Below are 16,204 nucleotides of genomic sequence, written 5' to 3'. Positions count from 1 at the left end.
TAAAGTGTCTGACTCCACTATCACTGCAGGCAGTCCATTCCACACCCCAACCACTCCCTGCGTAAAGAACCTACCTCTGATATCCTTCCTATATCTCCCATCATGAACCCTATAGTTATGCCCCCTTGTAATAGCTCCATCCACCCGAGGAAATAGTCTTTGAACGTTCACTCTATCTATCCCCTTCATCATTTTATAAACCTCTATTACGTCTCCCCTCAGCCTCCTCCGCTCCAGAGAGAACAGCCCTAGCTCCCTCAACCTTTTCTCATAAGACCTACCCTCCAAACCAGGCAGCATCCTGGTAAATCTCCTCTGCACTCTTTCCAGCGCTTCCACGTCCTTCTTATAGTGAGGTGCCCAGAACTGCACACAATATTCCAAATGTGGTCTCACCAAGATCCTGTACAGTTGCAGCATAACCCCACGGCTCTTAAACTCCAACCCCCTGTTAATAAAAGCTAACACACTATAGGCCTTCTTCACAGCTCTATCCACTTGAGTGGCAACCTTTAGAGATCTGTGGATAGCCACTGAGTCTCAGCCATTGCTTACCATCGTTACTCATAAAGGTCTTTTTCATTATAAAAGATTTCCTTTTGGAAATCAGCCCAATTCCAAAGATTGATGGATCAGATTTTAAGTGGTCTCTCTGGTGTACAATGTTAGCTGGATGATATTCTAATTACAGGGTCCAGTGAACAGGAGCACTTAGAAACTAGAAGCAGGAGTAAGCTAATTAGCTCATCGAGCCTGCTCTGCCATTTATTATGATCATGGCTGATCATCAAATTCCATATCCTGATCCCCCCCTTCCTCCCACATCCCTTGATCCCTTTAGAAACACTTGAATAATTTAGGAGCAACATTGGAACATCTTCAAGCACATGGTCTGTGTATCAAGAATGGAAAGTGTGACTATTTCCAGGCATCAGTTCAGTATTTGGGTCACATTGTTGATGGTAAAATCCTACATAAAGCACCTAAAAAGATGGACATTATTTTAGAAGAGTCATGTTTGACGAATGTGACAGCTTTTCAAGTTCAGAGAAACATCAGAAATGATCCCGTGATGAGGACAGCGTTGGATGTGGTGTTGAAAGGAACAGTAGCTGGAATGCATTGTAGCATCCTGATTTGAAACCAAATGTATCAAGAAAACTTGAACTGGCCATCCAAGGTGGGTGCCTATTGTGGGGAATCCGAGTCAGCATTCCTCCTAGCCTGTGTGGAAGAAGGGCATTCTGGTAGAGTCCAGATGAAGGATTAGCACGTTGTTGTTATTTTTGGTGGCCAAGCACTGATTAAAGAAAAATATGGAACAGTGTCAAGCAAGAATGGTGCCATTTGCAATTTGTACCAAGATTGAAGGAGAATTAGTATGACAGTGTCAGGGACAGAACGGTGTCATGGTGGTTAGCATTGCTGCCTCACAGCTCCAAGGTCCCCGGTTCGATTCCCAGCCTGGGTCACTATCTGTGTGGAGTCTGCACGTTCTCCCCGTGTCTGCGTGGGTTTCCTCCGGGTGCTCCGGTTTCCTCCCACAGTCCAAAAGATGTGCTGGTTAGATGCATTGGCCATGCTAAATTCTCCCTCAGTGTACCCGAACAGGTGCCGGAGTGTGGCGACTAGGGGATTTTCACAGTAACTTCATTGCAGTGTTAATGTAAGCCTACTTGTGACACTAATAAATAAATAAATAAATCCTGTGCATGAATAAGAAAGATTCCACTGTTGTCTCCTTTACATAGTTCGGAGAGGGCTAAAACGCCATGGCAATGATTGCATGTAGATATTGCTGGTCTATTTGAAGGTTGCATGTTCTTAGTCATAACTGATGCACACTCAAAGTGGTCAGCGGTTATTATCATCAGATCTACTACAACTGAAGTAACCATCGAAAAACTTGATTAATTTTTTGCAGGATTTGGTAAACTGGAACAGATTGTTGGTAATAATGGTTCACAATTTACTTCACAAGAGCTTATCTCAAATAAATGGTACTCAGCAAATACAGTCCATAGCTTATCATCCGTAAACCAATGGATTCACTGAAAGATTTGTAAAATCCTTGAAACTTTCTTTAAAAGCTTCAAAACAGCAAAGTTGTTTTGACATATCACGTCATGTGAATGGCTTTTTGGAATTTATAGAAAAACTACTCATTCAACTACTCAAAGTTCATCTTAAAGAGGAAGTTGAAAGCTACATTTGATTTGTTATTACCTCCAGAAACTTCAGAGATAATGGACCGTCAACAACAATCTCAAGTTGTTGGATGAGAAGTGAGGGCAAAACAACTCTCATTTCAACCAGGAGATGGAGTGTTAGCGTGTAATTCTGCCACGAGTGAGAAATGGGTACCAGCCAGTGTTTTAGCAGAAACAGGTCCAATTTCTTACACGGTTCAAAGTGAAGATGAACGAGTTTGGTGACACTGAATTGTCATCTCAAAATGATTTTTCAGAATCATTTCTGGAAGTACCAACTTCTTTAGTTCCGGTGTTGTGAATACTACCACTTAGTTCGCTCTGACGAAGGGTCATCCAGGCTCGGAACATTGGCTCCATTCTCTCCCCACAGATGCTGTCAGGCCTGCTGAGATTTTCCAGCATTTTCTGTTTTTGTTTCAGATTTCAACATCCACAGTATTTTGCTTTTATCTGAGTTGAATCTGAGTTGCCTGATGATTATATCTTTGCTACTCTACAATGTGAGAATAATGCAGAATTAGTTCCAAGTGCAGAAGTGTCTCCTGAAGTTCCCAATAACACTTCTAGTTAAGGACAGCCAAATTCCAGAACATTCTATACAACCAAAGAGGAATAGACATCTTCCTGGTTGACTTTCTTATTGGCTGTGTGTAATGATTAATGATACTGTGGTGATTCTGTGACATTGATCATTTTTATGTTTGAGGGGGACTGTTTTAAAATTCAGTGTTTTTCTACAAACAGTCGGTTTCTTAGAATCCCTGTAGTGCAGAAGGAGGCCATTCAGCCTATCAAGTTTGCACCAGGCCCACCCAGGCCCTATCCCTGTTACACCATGCATTTACCCTGCTAATCCCCCTGACACTAAGGGGCAATTTAGCCTGGCCAATCAACTTAAACTGTACATCTTCAGACTGTGGGAGGAAACCGCAGCACTCGGAGGAAACCCACGCAGACACGGAAAGAATGTGCAAACTCCACACAGCCAGTGACCCAAGCCAGGAATTGAACCCGGGTCCCTGGCACTGTGCGGCAGCAGTGCTAACCACTGTTTGTCTGGTAGGAATGCAGCAGATGCTGAGAACGCAGGATAATAACTCATTTTAGCAAGCAATATGTTACTTTGTAGAGTTAATGCGCCTTTGTTCATTTGGATTTTCCTGGGGTTTCAGATGAGGCTGACTGGATCATGTGATATTAGGTTAATGGGAGGAGCTAGGCTTGCAGCAGAAAAAGCAATTTAATTTTCATTTAAAAAAATGCAGTTGCTGGAGAGGGCTGTTTAACAATAGCAGCCCTCAAGCAGCTCTCCCTCTCTACAAAATCTCTCTGGAAGCTCGAAAGCAGTTAACTCAAGTCTGAGCAAGTATATTTGGATTTGCTAACTATATTTTTAAAGTGTGGTTTAAGTCTATAAGAGAAATATTGCTTAATTGGAACTGAATAGTTATAGGTTGGAAATTAAGAGTTGCTTCTTTTCATGTCTAAAGATTATTCAACAGTTAAGAGTTAAAATTTTGTTAGAGTTATATTTAAACTGTGAATGCATAAAGCTTATTTTGATAAGTAGATCACTAATTCGTCAATGGCTAAGTAGAAAAATCATTGGGGTTTTGTCTGGCTTCATTGGGGTTTTTGATCTGGCACCTACCAAAAACTGGGGGCTATTGTCGGGATGAAAAACTATGATTCCTTGTTTAGCTTAGAACTATTGAACTTGAAGAGAGTGGGTGTTGAGAAACTAGTATGTGATTCAGGTGTTGTACTTGCTTAGCTTAAAGAGGCAGTGCCTTTGTTGGAAAATGGCTCTTTCAGTGGCTGTGGTTTTCCTGTGTGTGGAAGAGGTCTCTCGGAGTGGTTTACAAAGGGTGGTTAAAACAAAGCTTTTGGAATTGGCGAAGCGGCTGAGGTTGACTTTGTCTGAACAGGCGAGGAAGGATGAGGTGATTTCAGCGATAACTCAGCATTTAAATTTGCCAGAAACACAGTTTGAGTCATTGCAATTGGCTAAAATCCAATTACAAATGGAACAGTTTCAGCAAGAGATGGGATTGAGACATCTTGAACTGGAAAAAGAAATGAGACGGTTTGAAATAGAATTAAAAGCAACGGGAGGAGAGAGAGAGCAGCACTGGCCAAGGAACAAGGTAAAGAGAACATAAGAACATAAGAAATAGGAGCAGGAGTAGGCCATCTGGCCCTTCGAGCCTGCCCCGCCATTCAACAAGATCATGGCTGATCTAAAGCGAATCAGTTCCACTTACCCGCCTGCTCCCCATAACCCCTAATTCCCTTATCGATCAGAAAACTATCTACCCGTGATTTAAACATATTCAACGAGGAAGCCTCCACCACTTCAATGGGCAGAGAATTCCAGAGATTCACTACCCTCTGAGAGAAGAAGTTCCCCCTCAACTCTGTTCTGAACCGGCCCCCCCTTATTTTGAGGCTATGCCCTCTAGTTCTGGTTTCCCTTCTAAGTGGAAAGAATCTCTCCACCTCTACCCTATCCAGCCCCTTCATTATCTTATTTGAACTTCAGGGACTGAAGCACAACTTAAAATGGTGGAAAAGCAACAGGTTAAAACTGTGAGATGAGGAGCAATAATGGCAGATGATTTGGAATTGGTTCAGAAGCGAATGTTTGGTTTCTGACATAAATTTCAATTTGTGAGGGATAGAAACTGAAGATAAGTGAAATCCACAGGTGGTAAAGGAGAACTCACTGGAGAATAATAAAGATCGCGTACCTCAGGTTAAGAAGGAAACATGTGAGCGTGGAATAGAAATAAGAATAGGACCAATTAAATTGATTGAGGAGAAATAGGTGAGTCAGCGTTCTGAGGCCACATTATTGGACTGTGTGTTAAACTTTCGGGAAAGATTAACTGGGGCTGGTCAGTTGGCTAGACAGCATTTAAAGGTGGCACAGCATGTGATGAAAAAGGAAGCAGATGAGAGATCAAAAATTCGTAGTTTTGTTAGTGGGGAGAAAGTATAAGTATTATACTTTCATTTTGTCAGAGCTATATTAAACTGTGTTATGAATAAAGCTTGTTTTGATAAAAAATTGTCAGTGGGATCACTGCTGAGGCGAAAAATGGCAAATGGAGTTTAACCCTGATAAATGTGAGGTGATTCATTTTGGTAGGACTAATTTAAATGTGGATTACAGGGTCAAAGGTAGGGTTCTGAAGACTGTGGAGGAACAGAGAGATCTTGGGGTCCATATCCACAGATCTCTAAAGGTTGCCACGCAAGTGGATAGAGCTGTGAAGAAGGCCTATAGTGTGTTAGCTTTTATTAACAGGGGGTTGGAGTTTAAGAGCCGTGGGGTTATGCTGCAACTGTACAGGACCTTGGTGAGACCACATTTGGAATATTGTGTGCAGTTTTGGTCACCTCACTATAAGAAGGATGTGGAAGCGCTGGAAAGAGTGCAGAGGAGATTTACCAGGATGCTGCCTGGTTTGGAGGGTAGGTCTTATGAGGAAAGGTTGAGGGAGCTAGGGCTGTTCTCTCTGGAGCGGAGGAGGCTGAGGGAAGACTTAATAGAGGTTTATAAAATGATGAAGGGGATAGATAGAGTGAACGTTCAAAGACTATTCCCTCGGGTGGATGGAGCTATTACAAGGGGGCATAACTATAGGGTTCATGGTGGGAGATACAGGAACGATATCAGAAGTAGCTTCTTTACTCAGAGAGTGGTTGGGGTGTGGAATAGACTGCCTGCAGTGATAGTGGAGTCAGACACTTTAGGAACATTTAAGCGGTTATTGGATAGGCACATGGAGCACACCAGGATGATAGGGAGTGGGATAGCTCAATCTTGGTTTCAGATAAAGCTCGGCACAACATCGTGGGCCGAAGGGCCTGTTCTGTGTTGTACTGTTCTATATTCTATGTTCATTTGTAAATACGCTTGTGAAAGATCAATCTTACTGAATTTCTGCCCGCCTGATAACCCAGCAAACAAATCTTCAATTAAAGGAAGCGGATATTGATTGGAACACAACACTGGATTTATGTTTGTTTTAAAATCACCACAAATACAAACTGAATCATCTGGTTTCATAACAGGTATGATGGGAGTAGCCCACTCATTCATTGTAATCGGCTCTAACACACCAGTGTTAACAAGTCATACTAATTATTCTTCAACTTTGGGACAAATTGCAAATGGCATTGCTCTTGCTTTGAAACGTTTTGGTTGACTATTCGGCTTTATCTTCACCTGAACTCCTTTCATTAAGCCCAGTGTCTCTTCGAATACACTCTTATATTTATCCAGAAGGTGCTGTCGGTCTATTTTAGCATGGGCCAATCTGTTGACAGCACTCCAGTTCAGTTTTATCTTCTCCAACCATGATCTCCCAGAAAGGACTGGAAAATTACCACCGACCACATGGAGAGGCAACTCCATGGAGAGTTTGTCCCCTCAACTCGACACTGACCTTGATGTAACCTTTTAACGGCACAGTCTCTTCCGTGTCTGTCCTTAAAATCACATCAGCTGGTTTTAAAGGAAGATGTTTCAGCTTTTGCTGGTGTGTATTCTCAGGAATTAAAGTTACAGCGGCACCAGTATCCCCTCCATCCTAATGGGTTGTACACTTAACTTTGGGATCACCCCAAATCTATGTGATTCACTCTGCATGGATAAGACGGTCAGTTGGAGCTCATCATCTTTCTGGACATTCTCTGCTTCACAGTTGTAATTCCTTTGTTCCAAGTTGTAAATTATTTTTGTAAAATGCAACTTGTGCTTCTTCTTGAAGGTCCCAGATTCTCCTTCTGAATATTCTTCTCAGGGGGAGCTGCTCGAGCCCAACAAGCTTTTGCAATGTGACCCATTCTGTCACAATTCTCGCATTGACTATCCTTGCTCCAGCACTCACTCACTGGCCTGTTTTGGCACATCTCTGACATGCTTGTTGCTGTTTTCTTTTGGGGTAGTTCCCAACCTCATTCCTGAACCAAATTGTGAAGCCGCTTTAGCAGCCAATTCCATCGTCATTGCGATTTCTACTGCTGTCTATAAAGTCAAAGCATATTCAGGAAGCAATCTTCATTGGACAACCTCATTTCGGAGTCCACAAACTAGACAATCTCGAAGAGAATCTTCTGATGATTCACTAATCTCACAATGTTGTGCCAGCCTTTTAAGTTGCCACAAACTGAGCAATGCCTTCACCTTCTATTTCATTCCTTTGGTGGAACTGAACCTTCCACGATGATCAGTGGCTTTGGAAACTAACCAGGCTTTTGATAAACACTAGGTGTGTGACACACTTGGTGGCGGCACGGTGGCACAGTGGTTAGCACTGCTGCCTCACAGCGCCAGGGACCTGAGTTCAATTCCCCGGATTGGGTCACTGTCTGTGTGGAGTTTGCATGTTCTCCCCGTGTCTGCATGGGTTTCCTCCAGGTGCCTGTTTCTAATAAATAAACTTTAAACTATGTTGTGAACAAGGCGCCAGAGTGCAGCGACGAGGGGATTTTCACAATAACTTCATTGCAGTGTTAACGTAAGCCTACTTGTGACACTAATAAATAAGAAAAATACTGGGTATGAGACACCTGGGTATGACACGAAGATGTAACTATGGGCGGGATTATGTGGCCGCGTTAGCCCGAAGCAGGGAAGTCCCTCCCGAGTTCAATGGATCTTTGCATGATCCGAATCCTTAAATTTCACCCATGGCTACAAGTTCAAAGTAATCACCAAATACATAACTTGCACATGGTTTTCACTCGTACAACACAACTCAATAATCTGACCAATTACATGCTTCAATAATGAAGTCTGAGCTAAATATTTACATTTTAAATCTTCACACAAGCCTGTGCAATTCATTCTGCCTGCTTTTTAACCAATTCCGTCAGTGTAAAGTTTTGAAATTTCTTACCATCTGGGCCTGGCTTCTTGGGCAACTGTTGATAGCTTCAACCTTCTCATTGGCTGTAAAAAGTACAAACAGAGACAATAAACTCTGACTGGACAATGAGAGATATTTCTGTGACATTCGCAGCACACAACCAAACTCCCACTCTCTCCCCGAGACAACCCCACACCCACCTCTCACCACTGTCTCCAGGCAGAGGTGATCTTGGCACAGTGTCTGCAAAACATTTTGAACACAGCACGCAGTTGCAGCCTGATTGAATGAAAGTGGAGGAGTGCAAGGAGAGAGGGGGAGGTTGTAAAAAAAAACAAAATTACAAACCGCGACTAATCTGAAATTCTCAGCAAGTGTCTTGCCCAGAGATGGGATAACATTTCCTAAGCTGCTGAGGAATATCGGAGACACTTGCACAGACAGAGCTCACACATGGAGGCCACACGGGTATTACAGAATGTACACTAACTACCCATAGAAATATTGTCCAATTTATACAGATTAACCTCCACTTCAAGCAGAATCTAACCAGATACTCACTTCCTCTTACACTCAAAGCACTTTAATGTTCGCACACTTCTAGCAAGAGTCTGTAATCCATGGAAATGTGATGCCCTATGTCAGGAAATGTTATTCAGTGTTGGACTCACTGCTGAAAAATACTCTATAAAATATTTGGGCATGCTGCGATCCCACTGAGTTCATTCTCACCAATGATCTGAATGATTTCTGCCAACAGAACTCCGTCCGCCACGTCCTGTTGTAAATCCTTGATCAGTCGTTTGTGACCAGACCTGGCCAAGTAATGATTGGCCCAATCAGTGTAAATCTGTATAGCAAGAGAGAGAGAGAGAGGGTGTCAGAATTCTTGCAGCACTAATGTTGGCAGGAGCACAAGGGCTATTTTGGATCAAACTGCCTCCACTGCGAGCGTCTTAAAAAAGGAAACTGCTTTGAAGAGGTTTCACATTGCTCCCTTTTGAGAATGAGTCACTTTCAACGAACACAGAGGTGGGTGTCACACCGACAGCACACAGTCAAAAAAATCTTACTCTCACTCAGGAAAAATGTCTTTACCCAGAGAGTGGGGAGAATGTGGGACTCGCTCCCACGGGGAGTGGGGAGAATGTGGGACTTGCTCCCATGGGGAGTGGGGGGGAATGTGGGACTCCCTCCCACGGGGAATGGGGAGAATGTCGAACTCGCTCCCACGGGGAGAGGGGAGAATGTGGGACTCCCTCCCACGGGGAATGGGGAGAATGTGGAACTCGCTCCCACGGGGAGAGGGGAGAATGTGGGACTCCCTCCCACGGGGAATGGGGAGAATGTGGAACTCGCTCCCACGGGGAGAGGGGAAAATGTGGGACTCGCTTCCACGGGGAGAGGGGAGAATGTGGGACTCGCTCCCATGGGGAGTGGGGAGAATGTGGGACTCATTCACACAGGGAGTGGGGAGAATGTGGGACTCGCTTCGACAGGGTGTGGGGAGAATGTGGGACTCGGTCCCAGGGGGAGTGGGAAGAATGTGGGACTTGCTCCCACGGCGAGTGGGGAGAATGTGTGACTCACTCCCATGGAGAGTGGGGAGAATGTGGGACTCGCTTCCACAGGGAGTGGGGAGAATGTGGATTCACTCTCAGAGGGAGTGGGGAGAGTGTGGGATTCGCACCCCTAGGAAGTGGGGAGAATGTGGAACTTGCTCCCATGGGGAGTGGGGAGAATGTGGGACTCGCTCCCATGGGGAGTGGGGAGAATGTGGGACTCGCTCCCATGGGGAGTAGGGAGAATGTGGGGCTCACTCCCACAGGGAGTGGGGAGAATGTGGGACTCGCTCCCACAGAGAGTGAGAAGAATGTGGGACTTGCTCCCATGGGGAGTGGGGCGAATGTGGGACTGGGATGAAGTGAATACTGTGGGTACATTTAAGGGGAAGGTGGATAAACACTTGAGGGAGAAAGGATCTGCTGATTGGGTGAATTGAAATGGGGGTGATAGGAAACGTGTGTGCAGTGTGCAGACCAGCATGGGCCAGTCGGGCAGAGTGGCTGGTTTATGTTCCGTGATGAGGATGCACAGGAAGGGGGTGAATCTTGTGTTTGAAAAACACTTGCGTTGAGTTTGTTGAAGGTGGACTAGAGTAACAATGGCAAATATAAGGAGCGAGGGATTTCTAACTCTGAGTAAAAGCTTTCCAGATTTGTACAAGTTACACTTTAACTCCCGATTCTCTATAACAATTAGTTTGTGAATTCTGTCAGAAAAGCACTTGGCGCTGTGCCAAAATCATCAGAGTGGAAAATCCCTGGAGTTTCCAGCTCGAGTCCAGAGAAACACACAGCGAGGGACGTCTCTGCCTCACTGCTCAGCATCACCCACTCCCCAAACACTGACCACCAATCACACACACACACACTCCCACACACACACACTTCTACACACACACACACACACACACACTCCCACACCCACACACTCCCACACACACACACACACACACACACACACTCCCACACACACACGCTCACACACACACACACGCTCACACACACACACACACTCCCACACACACACACACTCCCACACACACACACACACACTCCCACACACACACACTCCCACACACACACACTCCCACACACACACACTCCCACACACACACACACACACTCCCACACCCACACACTCCCACACATACACACACGCTCACACACACACCCACACACTCCCACACACACACTCACACACACACACACTCACACACACACTCCCACACCCACACACAGTCTCACACACACACACACTCCCACACACACACGCTCACACACACACCCACACACACACACACACACCCCCACACACGCTCACACACATACCCACACACTCCCACACACACACACACACACACTCATACACACACACACCACACACTCCCACACACACACAGTCTCACACACCCACACACTCCCCCCCCACACACACACACACACTCACACACACATACTCCCACACACTCCCACACACACTCCCACACACACACTCACACACACATACTCCCACACACTCCCACACACACTCCCACACACACACTCACACACACACTCCCACACACACACACACACACTCCTACACACACACACACACACACTCCTACACACACACACACACACACACACTCACACACTCCCACACACACTCTCCCACACACACACTCCCACACACACACTCACACTCACACACACCCACTCGCTCACTCACCCTCTCGCTCACTCACCCTCTCGCTCACTCACCCTCTCGCTCACTCGCCCTCTCGCTCACACCCTCTCGCTCACTCGCCCTCTCGCTCACTCATCCTCTCGCTCACTCACCCTCTCACTCACACCCTCTCACTCACTCACCCTCTCACTCACTCATCCTCTCGCTCACTCGCCCTCTCGCTCACTCATCCTCTCGCTCACTCACCCTCTCGCTCACTCATCCTCTCACTCACTCACCCTCTCACTCACTCACTCTCTCACTGACTCACCCTCACACTCACTCACCCTCTCACACACTCACCCTCTCACTCACTCACCCTCTCACTCACTCACCCTCACACACACACACACTCACCCTCTCACTCACTCACCCTCTCACACACTCACCCTCTCACACACTCACCCTTTCACTCACTCACCCTCTCGCTCACTCACCCTCTCGCTCACTCACCCTCTCACTCACTCACCCTCACACCCACTCACCCTCTCGCACACTCACCCTCTCACTCACTCACCCTCTCACTCACTCACCCTCTCATTCACTCACCCTCTCACACACTCACCCTCACACCCTCTCACACACTCACCCTCTCGCTCACTCACCCTCACACACTCACCCTTTCACTCACTCACGCTCTCACTCACTCACCCTCTCGCTCACTCACCCTCTCACTCACTCACCCTCACACACACACACACACACACACTCACCCTCTCACACACACACTCACCCTCTCACTCACTCACCCTCTCACTCACTCACCCTCTCACACACACACTCACCCTCTCACTCACTCACCCTCTCACACACACACTCACCGACACACAACACAGACGTGTTGAAACCGAGAGTGATTTCTAACCGGACAGTATCCTGGTTGCTTGGATTTGCTTTTGCAAACTCACTCAGAACTCATTCCTGAAGAGGATTTAGAGAGAATTAAAGCAACTGAATAAATTGTTGAAGATCGTTACGAATCAGTGTGACTGTTAACATTTGAGCTGTCCCCCCAGGGTCATCGCTGACACGTTTTTAATGCAATCCGAAAATTGATTTGGACCTGATTTGTTTCTGAGCATTTTATTCTTTGAGAAGGTGATAGAAATGGGAATGGGTTTCTCCCGAGCGATTACAGGCATCAGTGCGTGTTGGCATCTGAAGCTCAAAGTCCGTTTCAGGTCCCATTTAAACTCGGCGATTACTGGAGCCACCAACAAATAATGTATTACAGATGCTCACAGCTTAACTAATTTAAAGCGGAACTGTGCCAAATTCTTCTTGTCACTTAAGTTGGCATGGAGTCCTGATTTGGAATGTACAGCCTGGGAGGCCAGTGGGAGCAAAATCAGTACAAGGTTGGATAAATGAGGGCGGCATGGTGGCACAGTGGTTAGCACTGCTGCCTCACAGCGCCAAGGACCCGGGTTCAATTCCGACCTCGGGTCACTGTCTGTGTGGAGTTTGCACTTTCTCCCCGTGTCTGTGTGGGTTAGAACATAGAACATAGAACATAGAACATTACAGCACAGAACAGGCCCTTCGGCCCACGATGTTGTGCCGACCTTCATCTGAAACCAAGATCAAGCTATCCCACTCCCTACCATCCTGGTGTGCTCCATGTGCCTATCCAATAACCGCTTAAATGTTCCTAAAGTGTCTGACTCCACTATCACTGCAGGCAGTCCATTCCACACCCCAACCACTCTCTGCGTGAAGAACCTACCTCTGGTTTCTCCCAGTTTCCTCCCACAGTCCGAAAGACGTGCTGGTTAGGTACATTGGCTGTGCTAAATTCTCCCTCAGTGTACCTGAACAGGCGTGTGGCGACTTGGGGATTTTCACAGTAAAACTCCATTGCAGTGTTAATGTAAGCCTACTTGTGACACTAATAAATAAACTAAATGTTTGAATGAGAATCTAATCTTTGGAGTAATGAGCAGGGTGGGAGTGGGATTGATTGGAGCTCGTATAGCTATGATGGACTGAATGGCATCCTCCAGTGTTGTGTGATTTTGTGTATCCAGGTGTAAAGAAATGAATGCATTCTCATCAATTCCTGTCATTCTGGTGATGCCGAGAGTAACACATTCTTTACCAGGAGCGGGTGAAACATTAAGGTTTAACCAACTTCCCAGCAGAGGTCAGAATATTGAGGATGAGTGTCGCTCTGGGCGGGGATCATAGAATCATAGAATCCTACAGTGCAGAAGGAGGCCATTCAGCCCATCGAGTCTGCACCGACCACAATCCCACCCAGGTCCTATCCCCGTAACCGCATTCATTTACCCGAGCTAATCCCCCTGTCACTAAGGGACAATTTATCACGGCCAATCCACCTAACCCGCACATCTTTGGACTGTGGGAGGAAACCAGAGTACCCGGAGAAAACCCACGCAGACACGGGGAGAACGTGCAGACTCCGCACAGACAGTGACCCAAGCCGGGAATCGAACCCAGGCCCCTGGCGCTGTGAGGCAGCAGTGCTAACCACCGTGCTACCATGCTGAGGTTCTGATCACCAATAGAGAATGGGGGGGATGGGAGGAGGGGAGGGTGTGGAAGGAGCGGTTGCGGGGTGGGGGGGGGGGGGGGGGCGTTGTGTACCTTTGGATCTCCAGCTGGATAGACATCAGACTTTCCCTCAGAGCTAACTGTGCGCAGGAACCCTGATAAACTGTACAGTCCCACAACGATTGATTCATCTTCATTGGCTCACCTTAAAACGCCCCCATTTTCTACAAAAATCAGCTCATCCTACACTCTGATTTTGATTTGATTTGATTTATTATCACATGTATTAAACATACAGTGAAAAGTATTGTTTCTTGTGCTATACAGACAAAACATACCATTCATAGAGAAGGAACCGAAAGAGTGCAGAATGTAGTGTTACAATCATAGCTAGGGTGTAGAGAAAGATCAACTTAATGCAAGGTCAAAAGTCTGACAGCAGCAGGGAAGAAACTGTTCTTGAGTCGGTTGGTACGTGACCTCAGACTTTTGTATCTTTTTCCTGAAGGAAGAAGATGGAAGAGAGAATGTCCGGGGTGCGTGGGGTCCTTAATTATGCTGGCTGCTTTGCCGAGGCAGCGGGAGGTGTAGACAGAGTCAATGGATGGGAGGCTGGTTTGCGTGATGGATTGGGCTACATTCACGACCTTTTGTAGTTCTTTGAGGTCTTGGGCAGAGCAGGAGCCATACCAAGCTGTGATACAACCAGAAAGAATGCTTTCTATGGTGCATCCGTAAAAGTTGGTCAGAATCATAGCTGACATGCCAAATTTCCTTAGACTTCTGAGAAAGCAGAGGCATTGGTGGGCTTTCTGTATCCAAATTTACACCAATCCCTCGCTGTCTGTGTCCGAGCTCACACCACGTCCCTTCCCCCATGCTCACTGACCAATGTTATCTTCCGTTCCAGCAAAGCCTCGCGTGTAATATTGTTGTTCTGGTTTTGAGCTCCCCACCATCGGCTCCGCTGTCACCATCTCTGGATTCTCCCATTTCACACAGAGATTCATGGATGAAAACCGAGCGGGGCCCACATTCCTTCAGCACTGACCATCCTGATAGTCACATGATACAATAATGATGGAATTATTGACCAATCACAGTGATCAATCTTCACCAACAGAGCGAGGCGCAAGGTGAGGAAAACCCCCAGTGATGAAAACTATTGGGCAAAACTCACCAATTACACGACAGCCATTGGAGGCTGAATTTACTCATACATTTCAACCAGTGATATGGTTAAAGCAAAATAATTGTATGTCACTTTTAAACTCCCTTTTCCTTAAAATCAACTACTTTCGATTCTCTGAGACGAAATATCTCAATAAACCGTTGCTACCTGTTACTACAAGATGGCGGAGCAGAAGTAGGCCATTCAGCCCATCGGGTCTGCTCTGCCAGTCAGAGATCATGACTGATCTGACATGATAATCTCAACTCCACTTTCCCGCCTTATCCCCATAACCCTCAATTCTCTTACTGATTAAAAATCTGTCCATCTCAGGCTTAAAAATACTTAATGACCCAGCCTCTACAGCCCTCTGCGGTAAAGAATTCTGCAGATTCACTACCCTCTGAGAGAAGAAAGAGGGCGAGGTAGATCCTGTTCACTGTGATCAGTGCATGGCGCTCTCAACTCTGAATCTGAAATGCAACTGGAGAAAGACGCCCTCTCTCGCTCCCTCCCTCTCCCCTCGCTCCCTCCCCCCTCGCTCCCTCTCTCGCTCTCTCCCTCACTCCCTCCCTTCCTTACTCCCTCCCTCCCTCCCCTCACTCACTCCCTCCCTCCCTCTAGCCCTCGCTGTCTCCCGCCCTCCCTCCCCTCGCTCCCTCCCTTCCCCCTCGCTCTCTCCCTCCCTCCCCCTCCCCCCTTGCTCCCTCCCTCCCTTCCTCACTCCCTCCTTACTCCCTCCCTCCCTCCCCTCACTCCCTCCCTCCCTCTCGCCCTCGATCTCTCCTCCCTCCCTCCCGCCTTGCTCCCTCCCTCGCTCCCTCTCTCCCTCCTTGCTCTCTCCCTCGTTCCCTCTCTCCCTCCTTGCTCCCTCCCTCGGTCCCCTCTCCCTCTCTCCCTCACTCCCTCCTTGCTCCCTCCCTCGTTCCCTCACTCCCTCCTTGCTCTCTCCCTTGTTCCCTCTCTCCCTCCTTGCTCCCTCCCTCGGTTCCTCTCTCCCTCTCTCCCTCACTCCCTCCTTGCTCCCTCCCTTGTTCCCTCACTCCCTCCTTGCTCCCTCCCTTGTTCCCTTGCTCCCTCCTTCCTCCCTCCCTCATTCCCCCCTCCACTCCCTCCTTGCGTCCCTCCCTCGCTCCCCCTCTCCTCCCTCACAC

General features: G+C 47.0%; 1 protein-coding gene across 1 annotated transcript in view; it reads right to left on the bottom strand.

Annotated features, from left to right (window-relative positions):
• Positions 1–16,204, bottom strand: part of nav3 (neuron navigator 3) — a 396,979-nt gene that overhangs the window by 283,859 nt on the left and 96,916 nt on the right. The window contains exons 2-3 of the mRNA XM_078221087.1: positions 8,825–8,942; positions 8,123–8,175 (exon numbers count right to left, since the gene is read on the bottom strand). Coding sequence (XP_078077213.1) covers positions 8,123–8,175; positions 8,825–8,942 — 171 coding nt within the window. The remainder of the gene's footprint in view (positions 1–8,122; positions 8,176–8,824; positions 8,943–16,204) is intronic.

The sequence above is a fragment of the Mustelus asterias genome, chromosome 9 (genome assembly GCF_964213995.1).
Source record: "Mustelus asterias chromosome 9, sMusAst1.hap1.1, whole genome shotgun sequence".
NCBI classification, from domain to species: Eukaryota; Metazoa; Chordata; class Chondrichthyes; order Carcharhiniformes; family Triakidae; genus Mustelus; species Mustelus asterias.
Note: the sequence above shows the minus strand (reverse complement) of the source record. Positions and strands in the feature narration are given on the sequence as shown.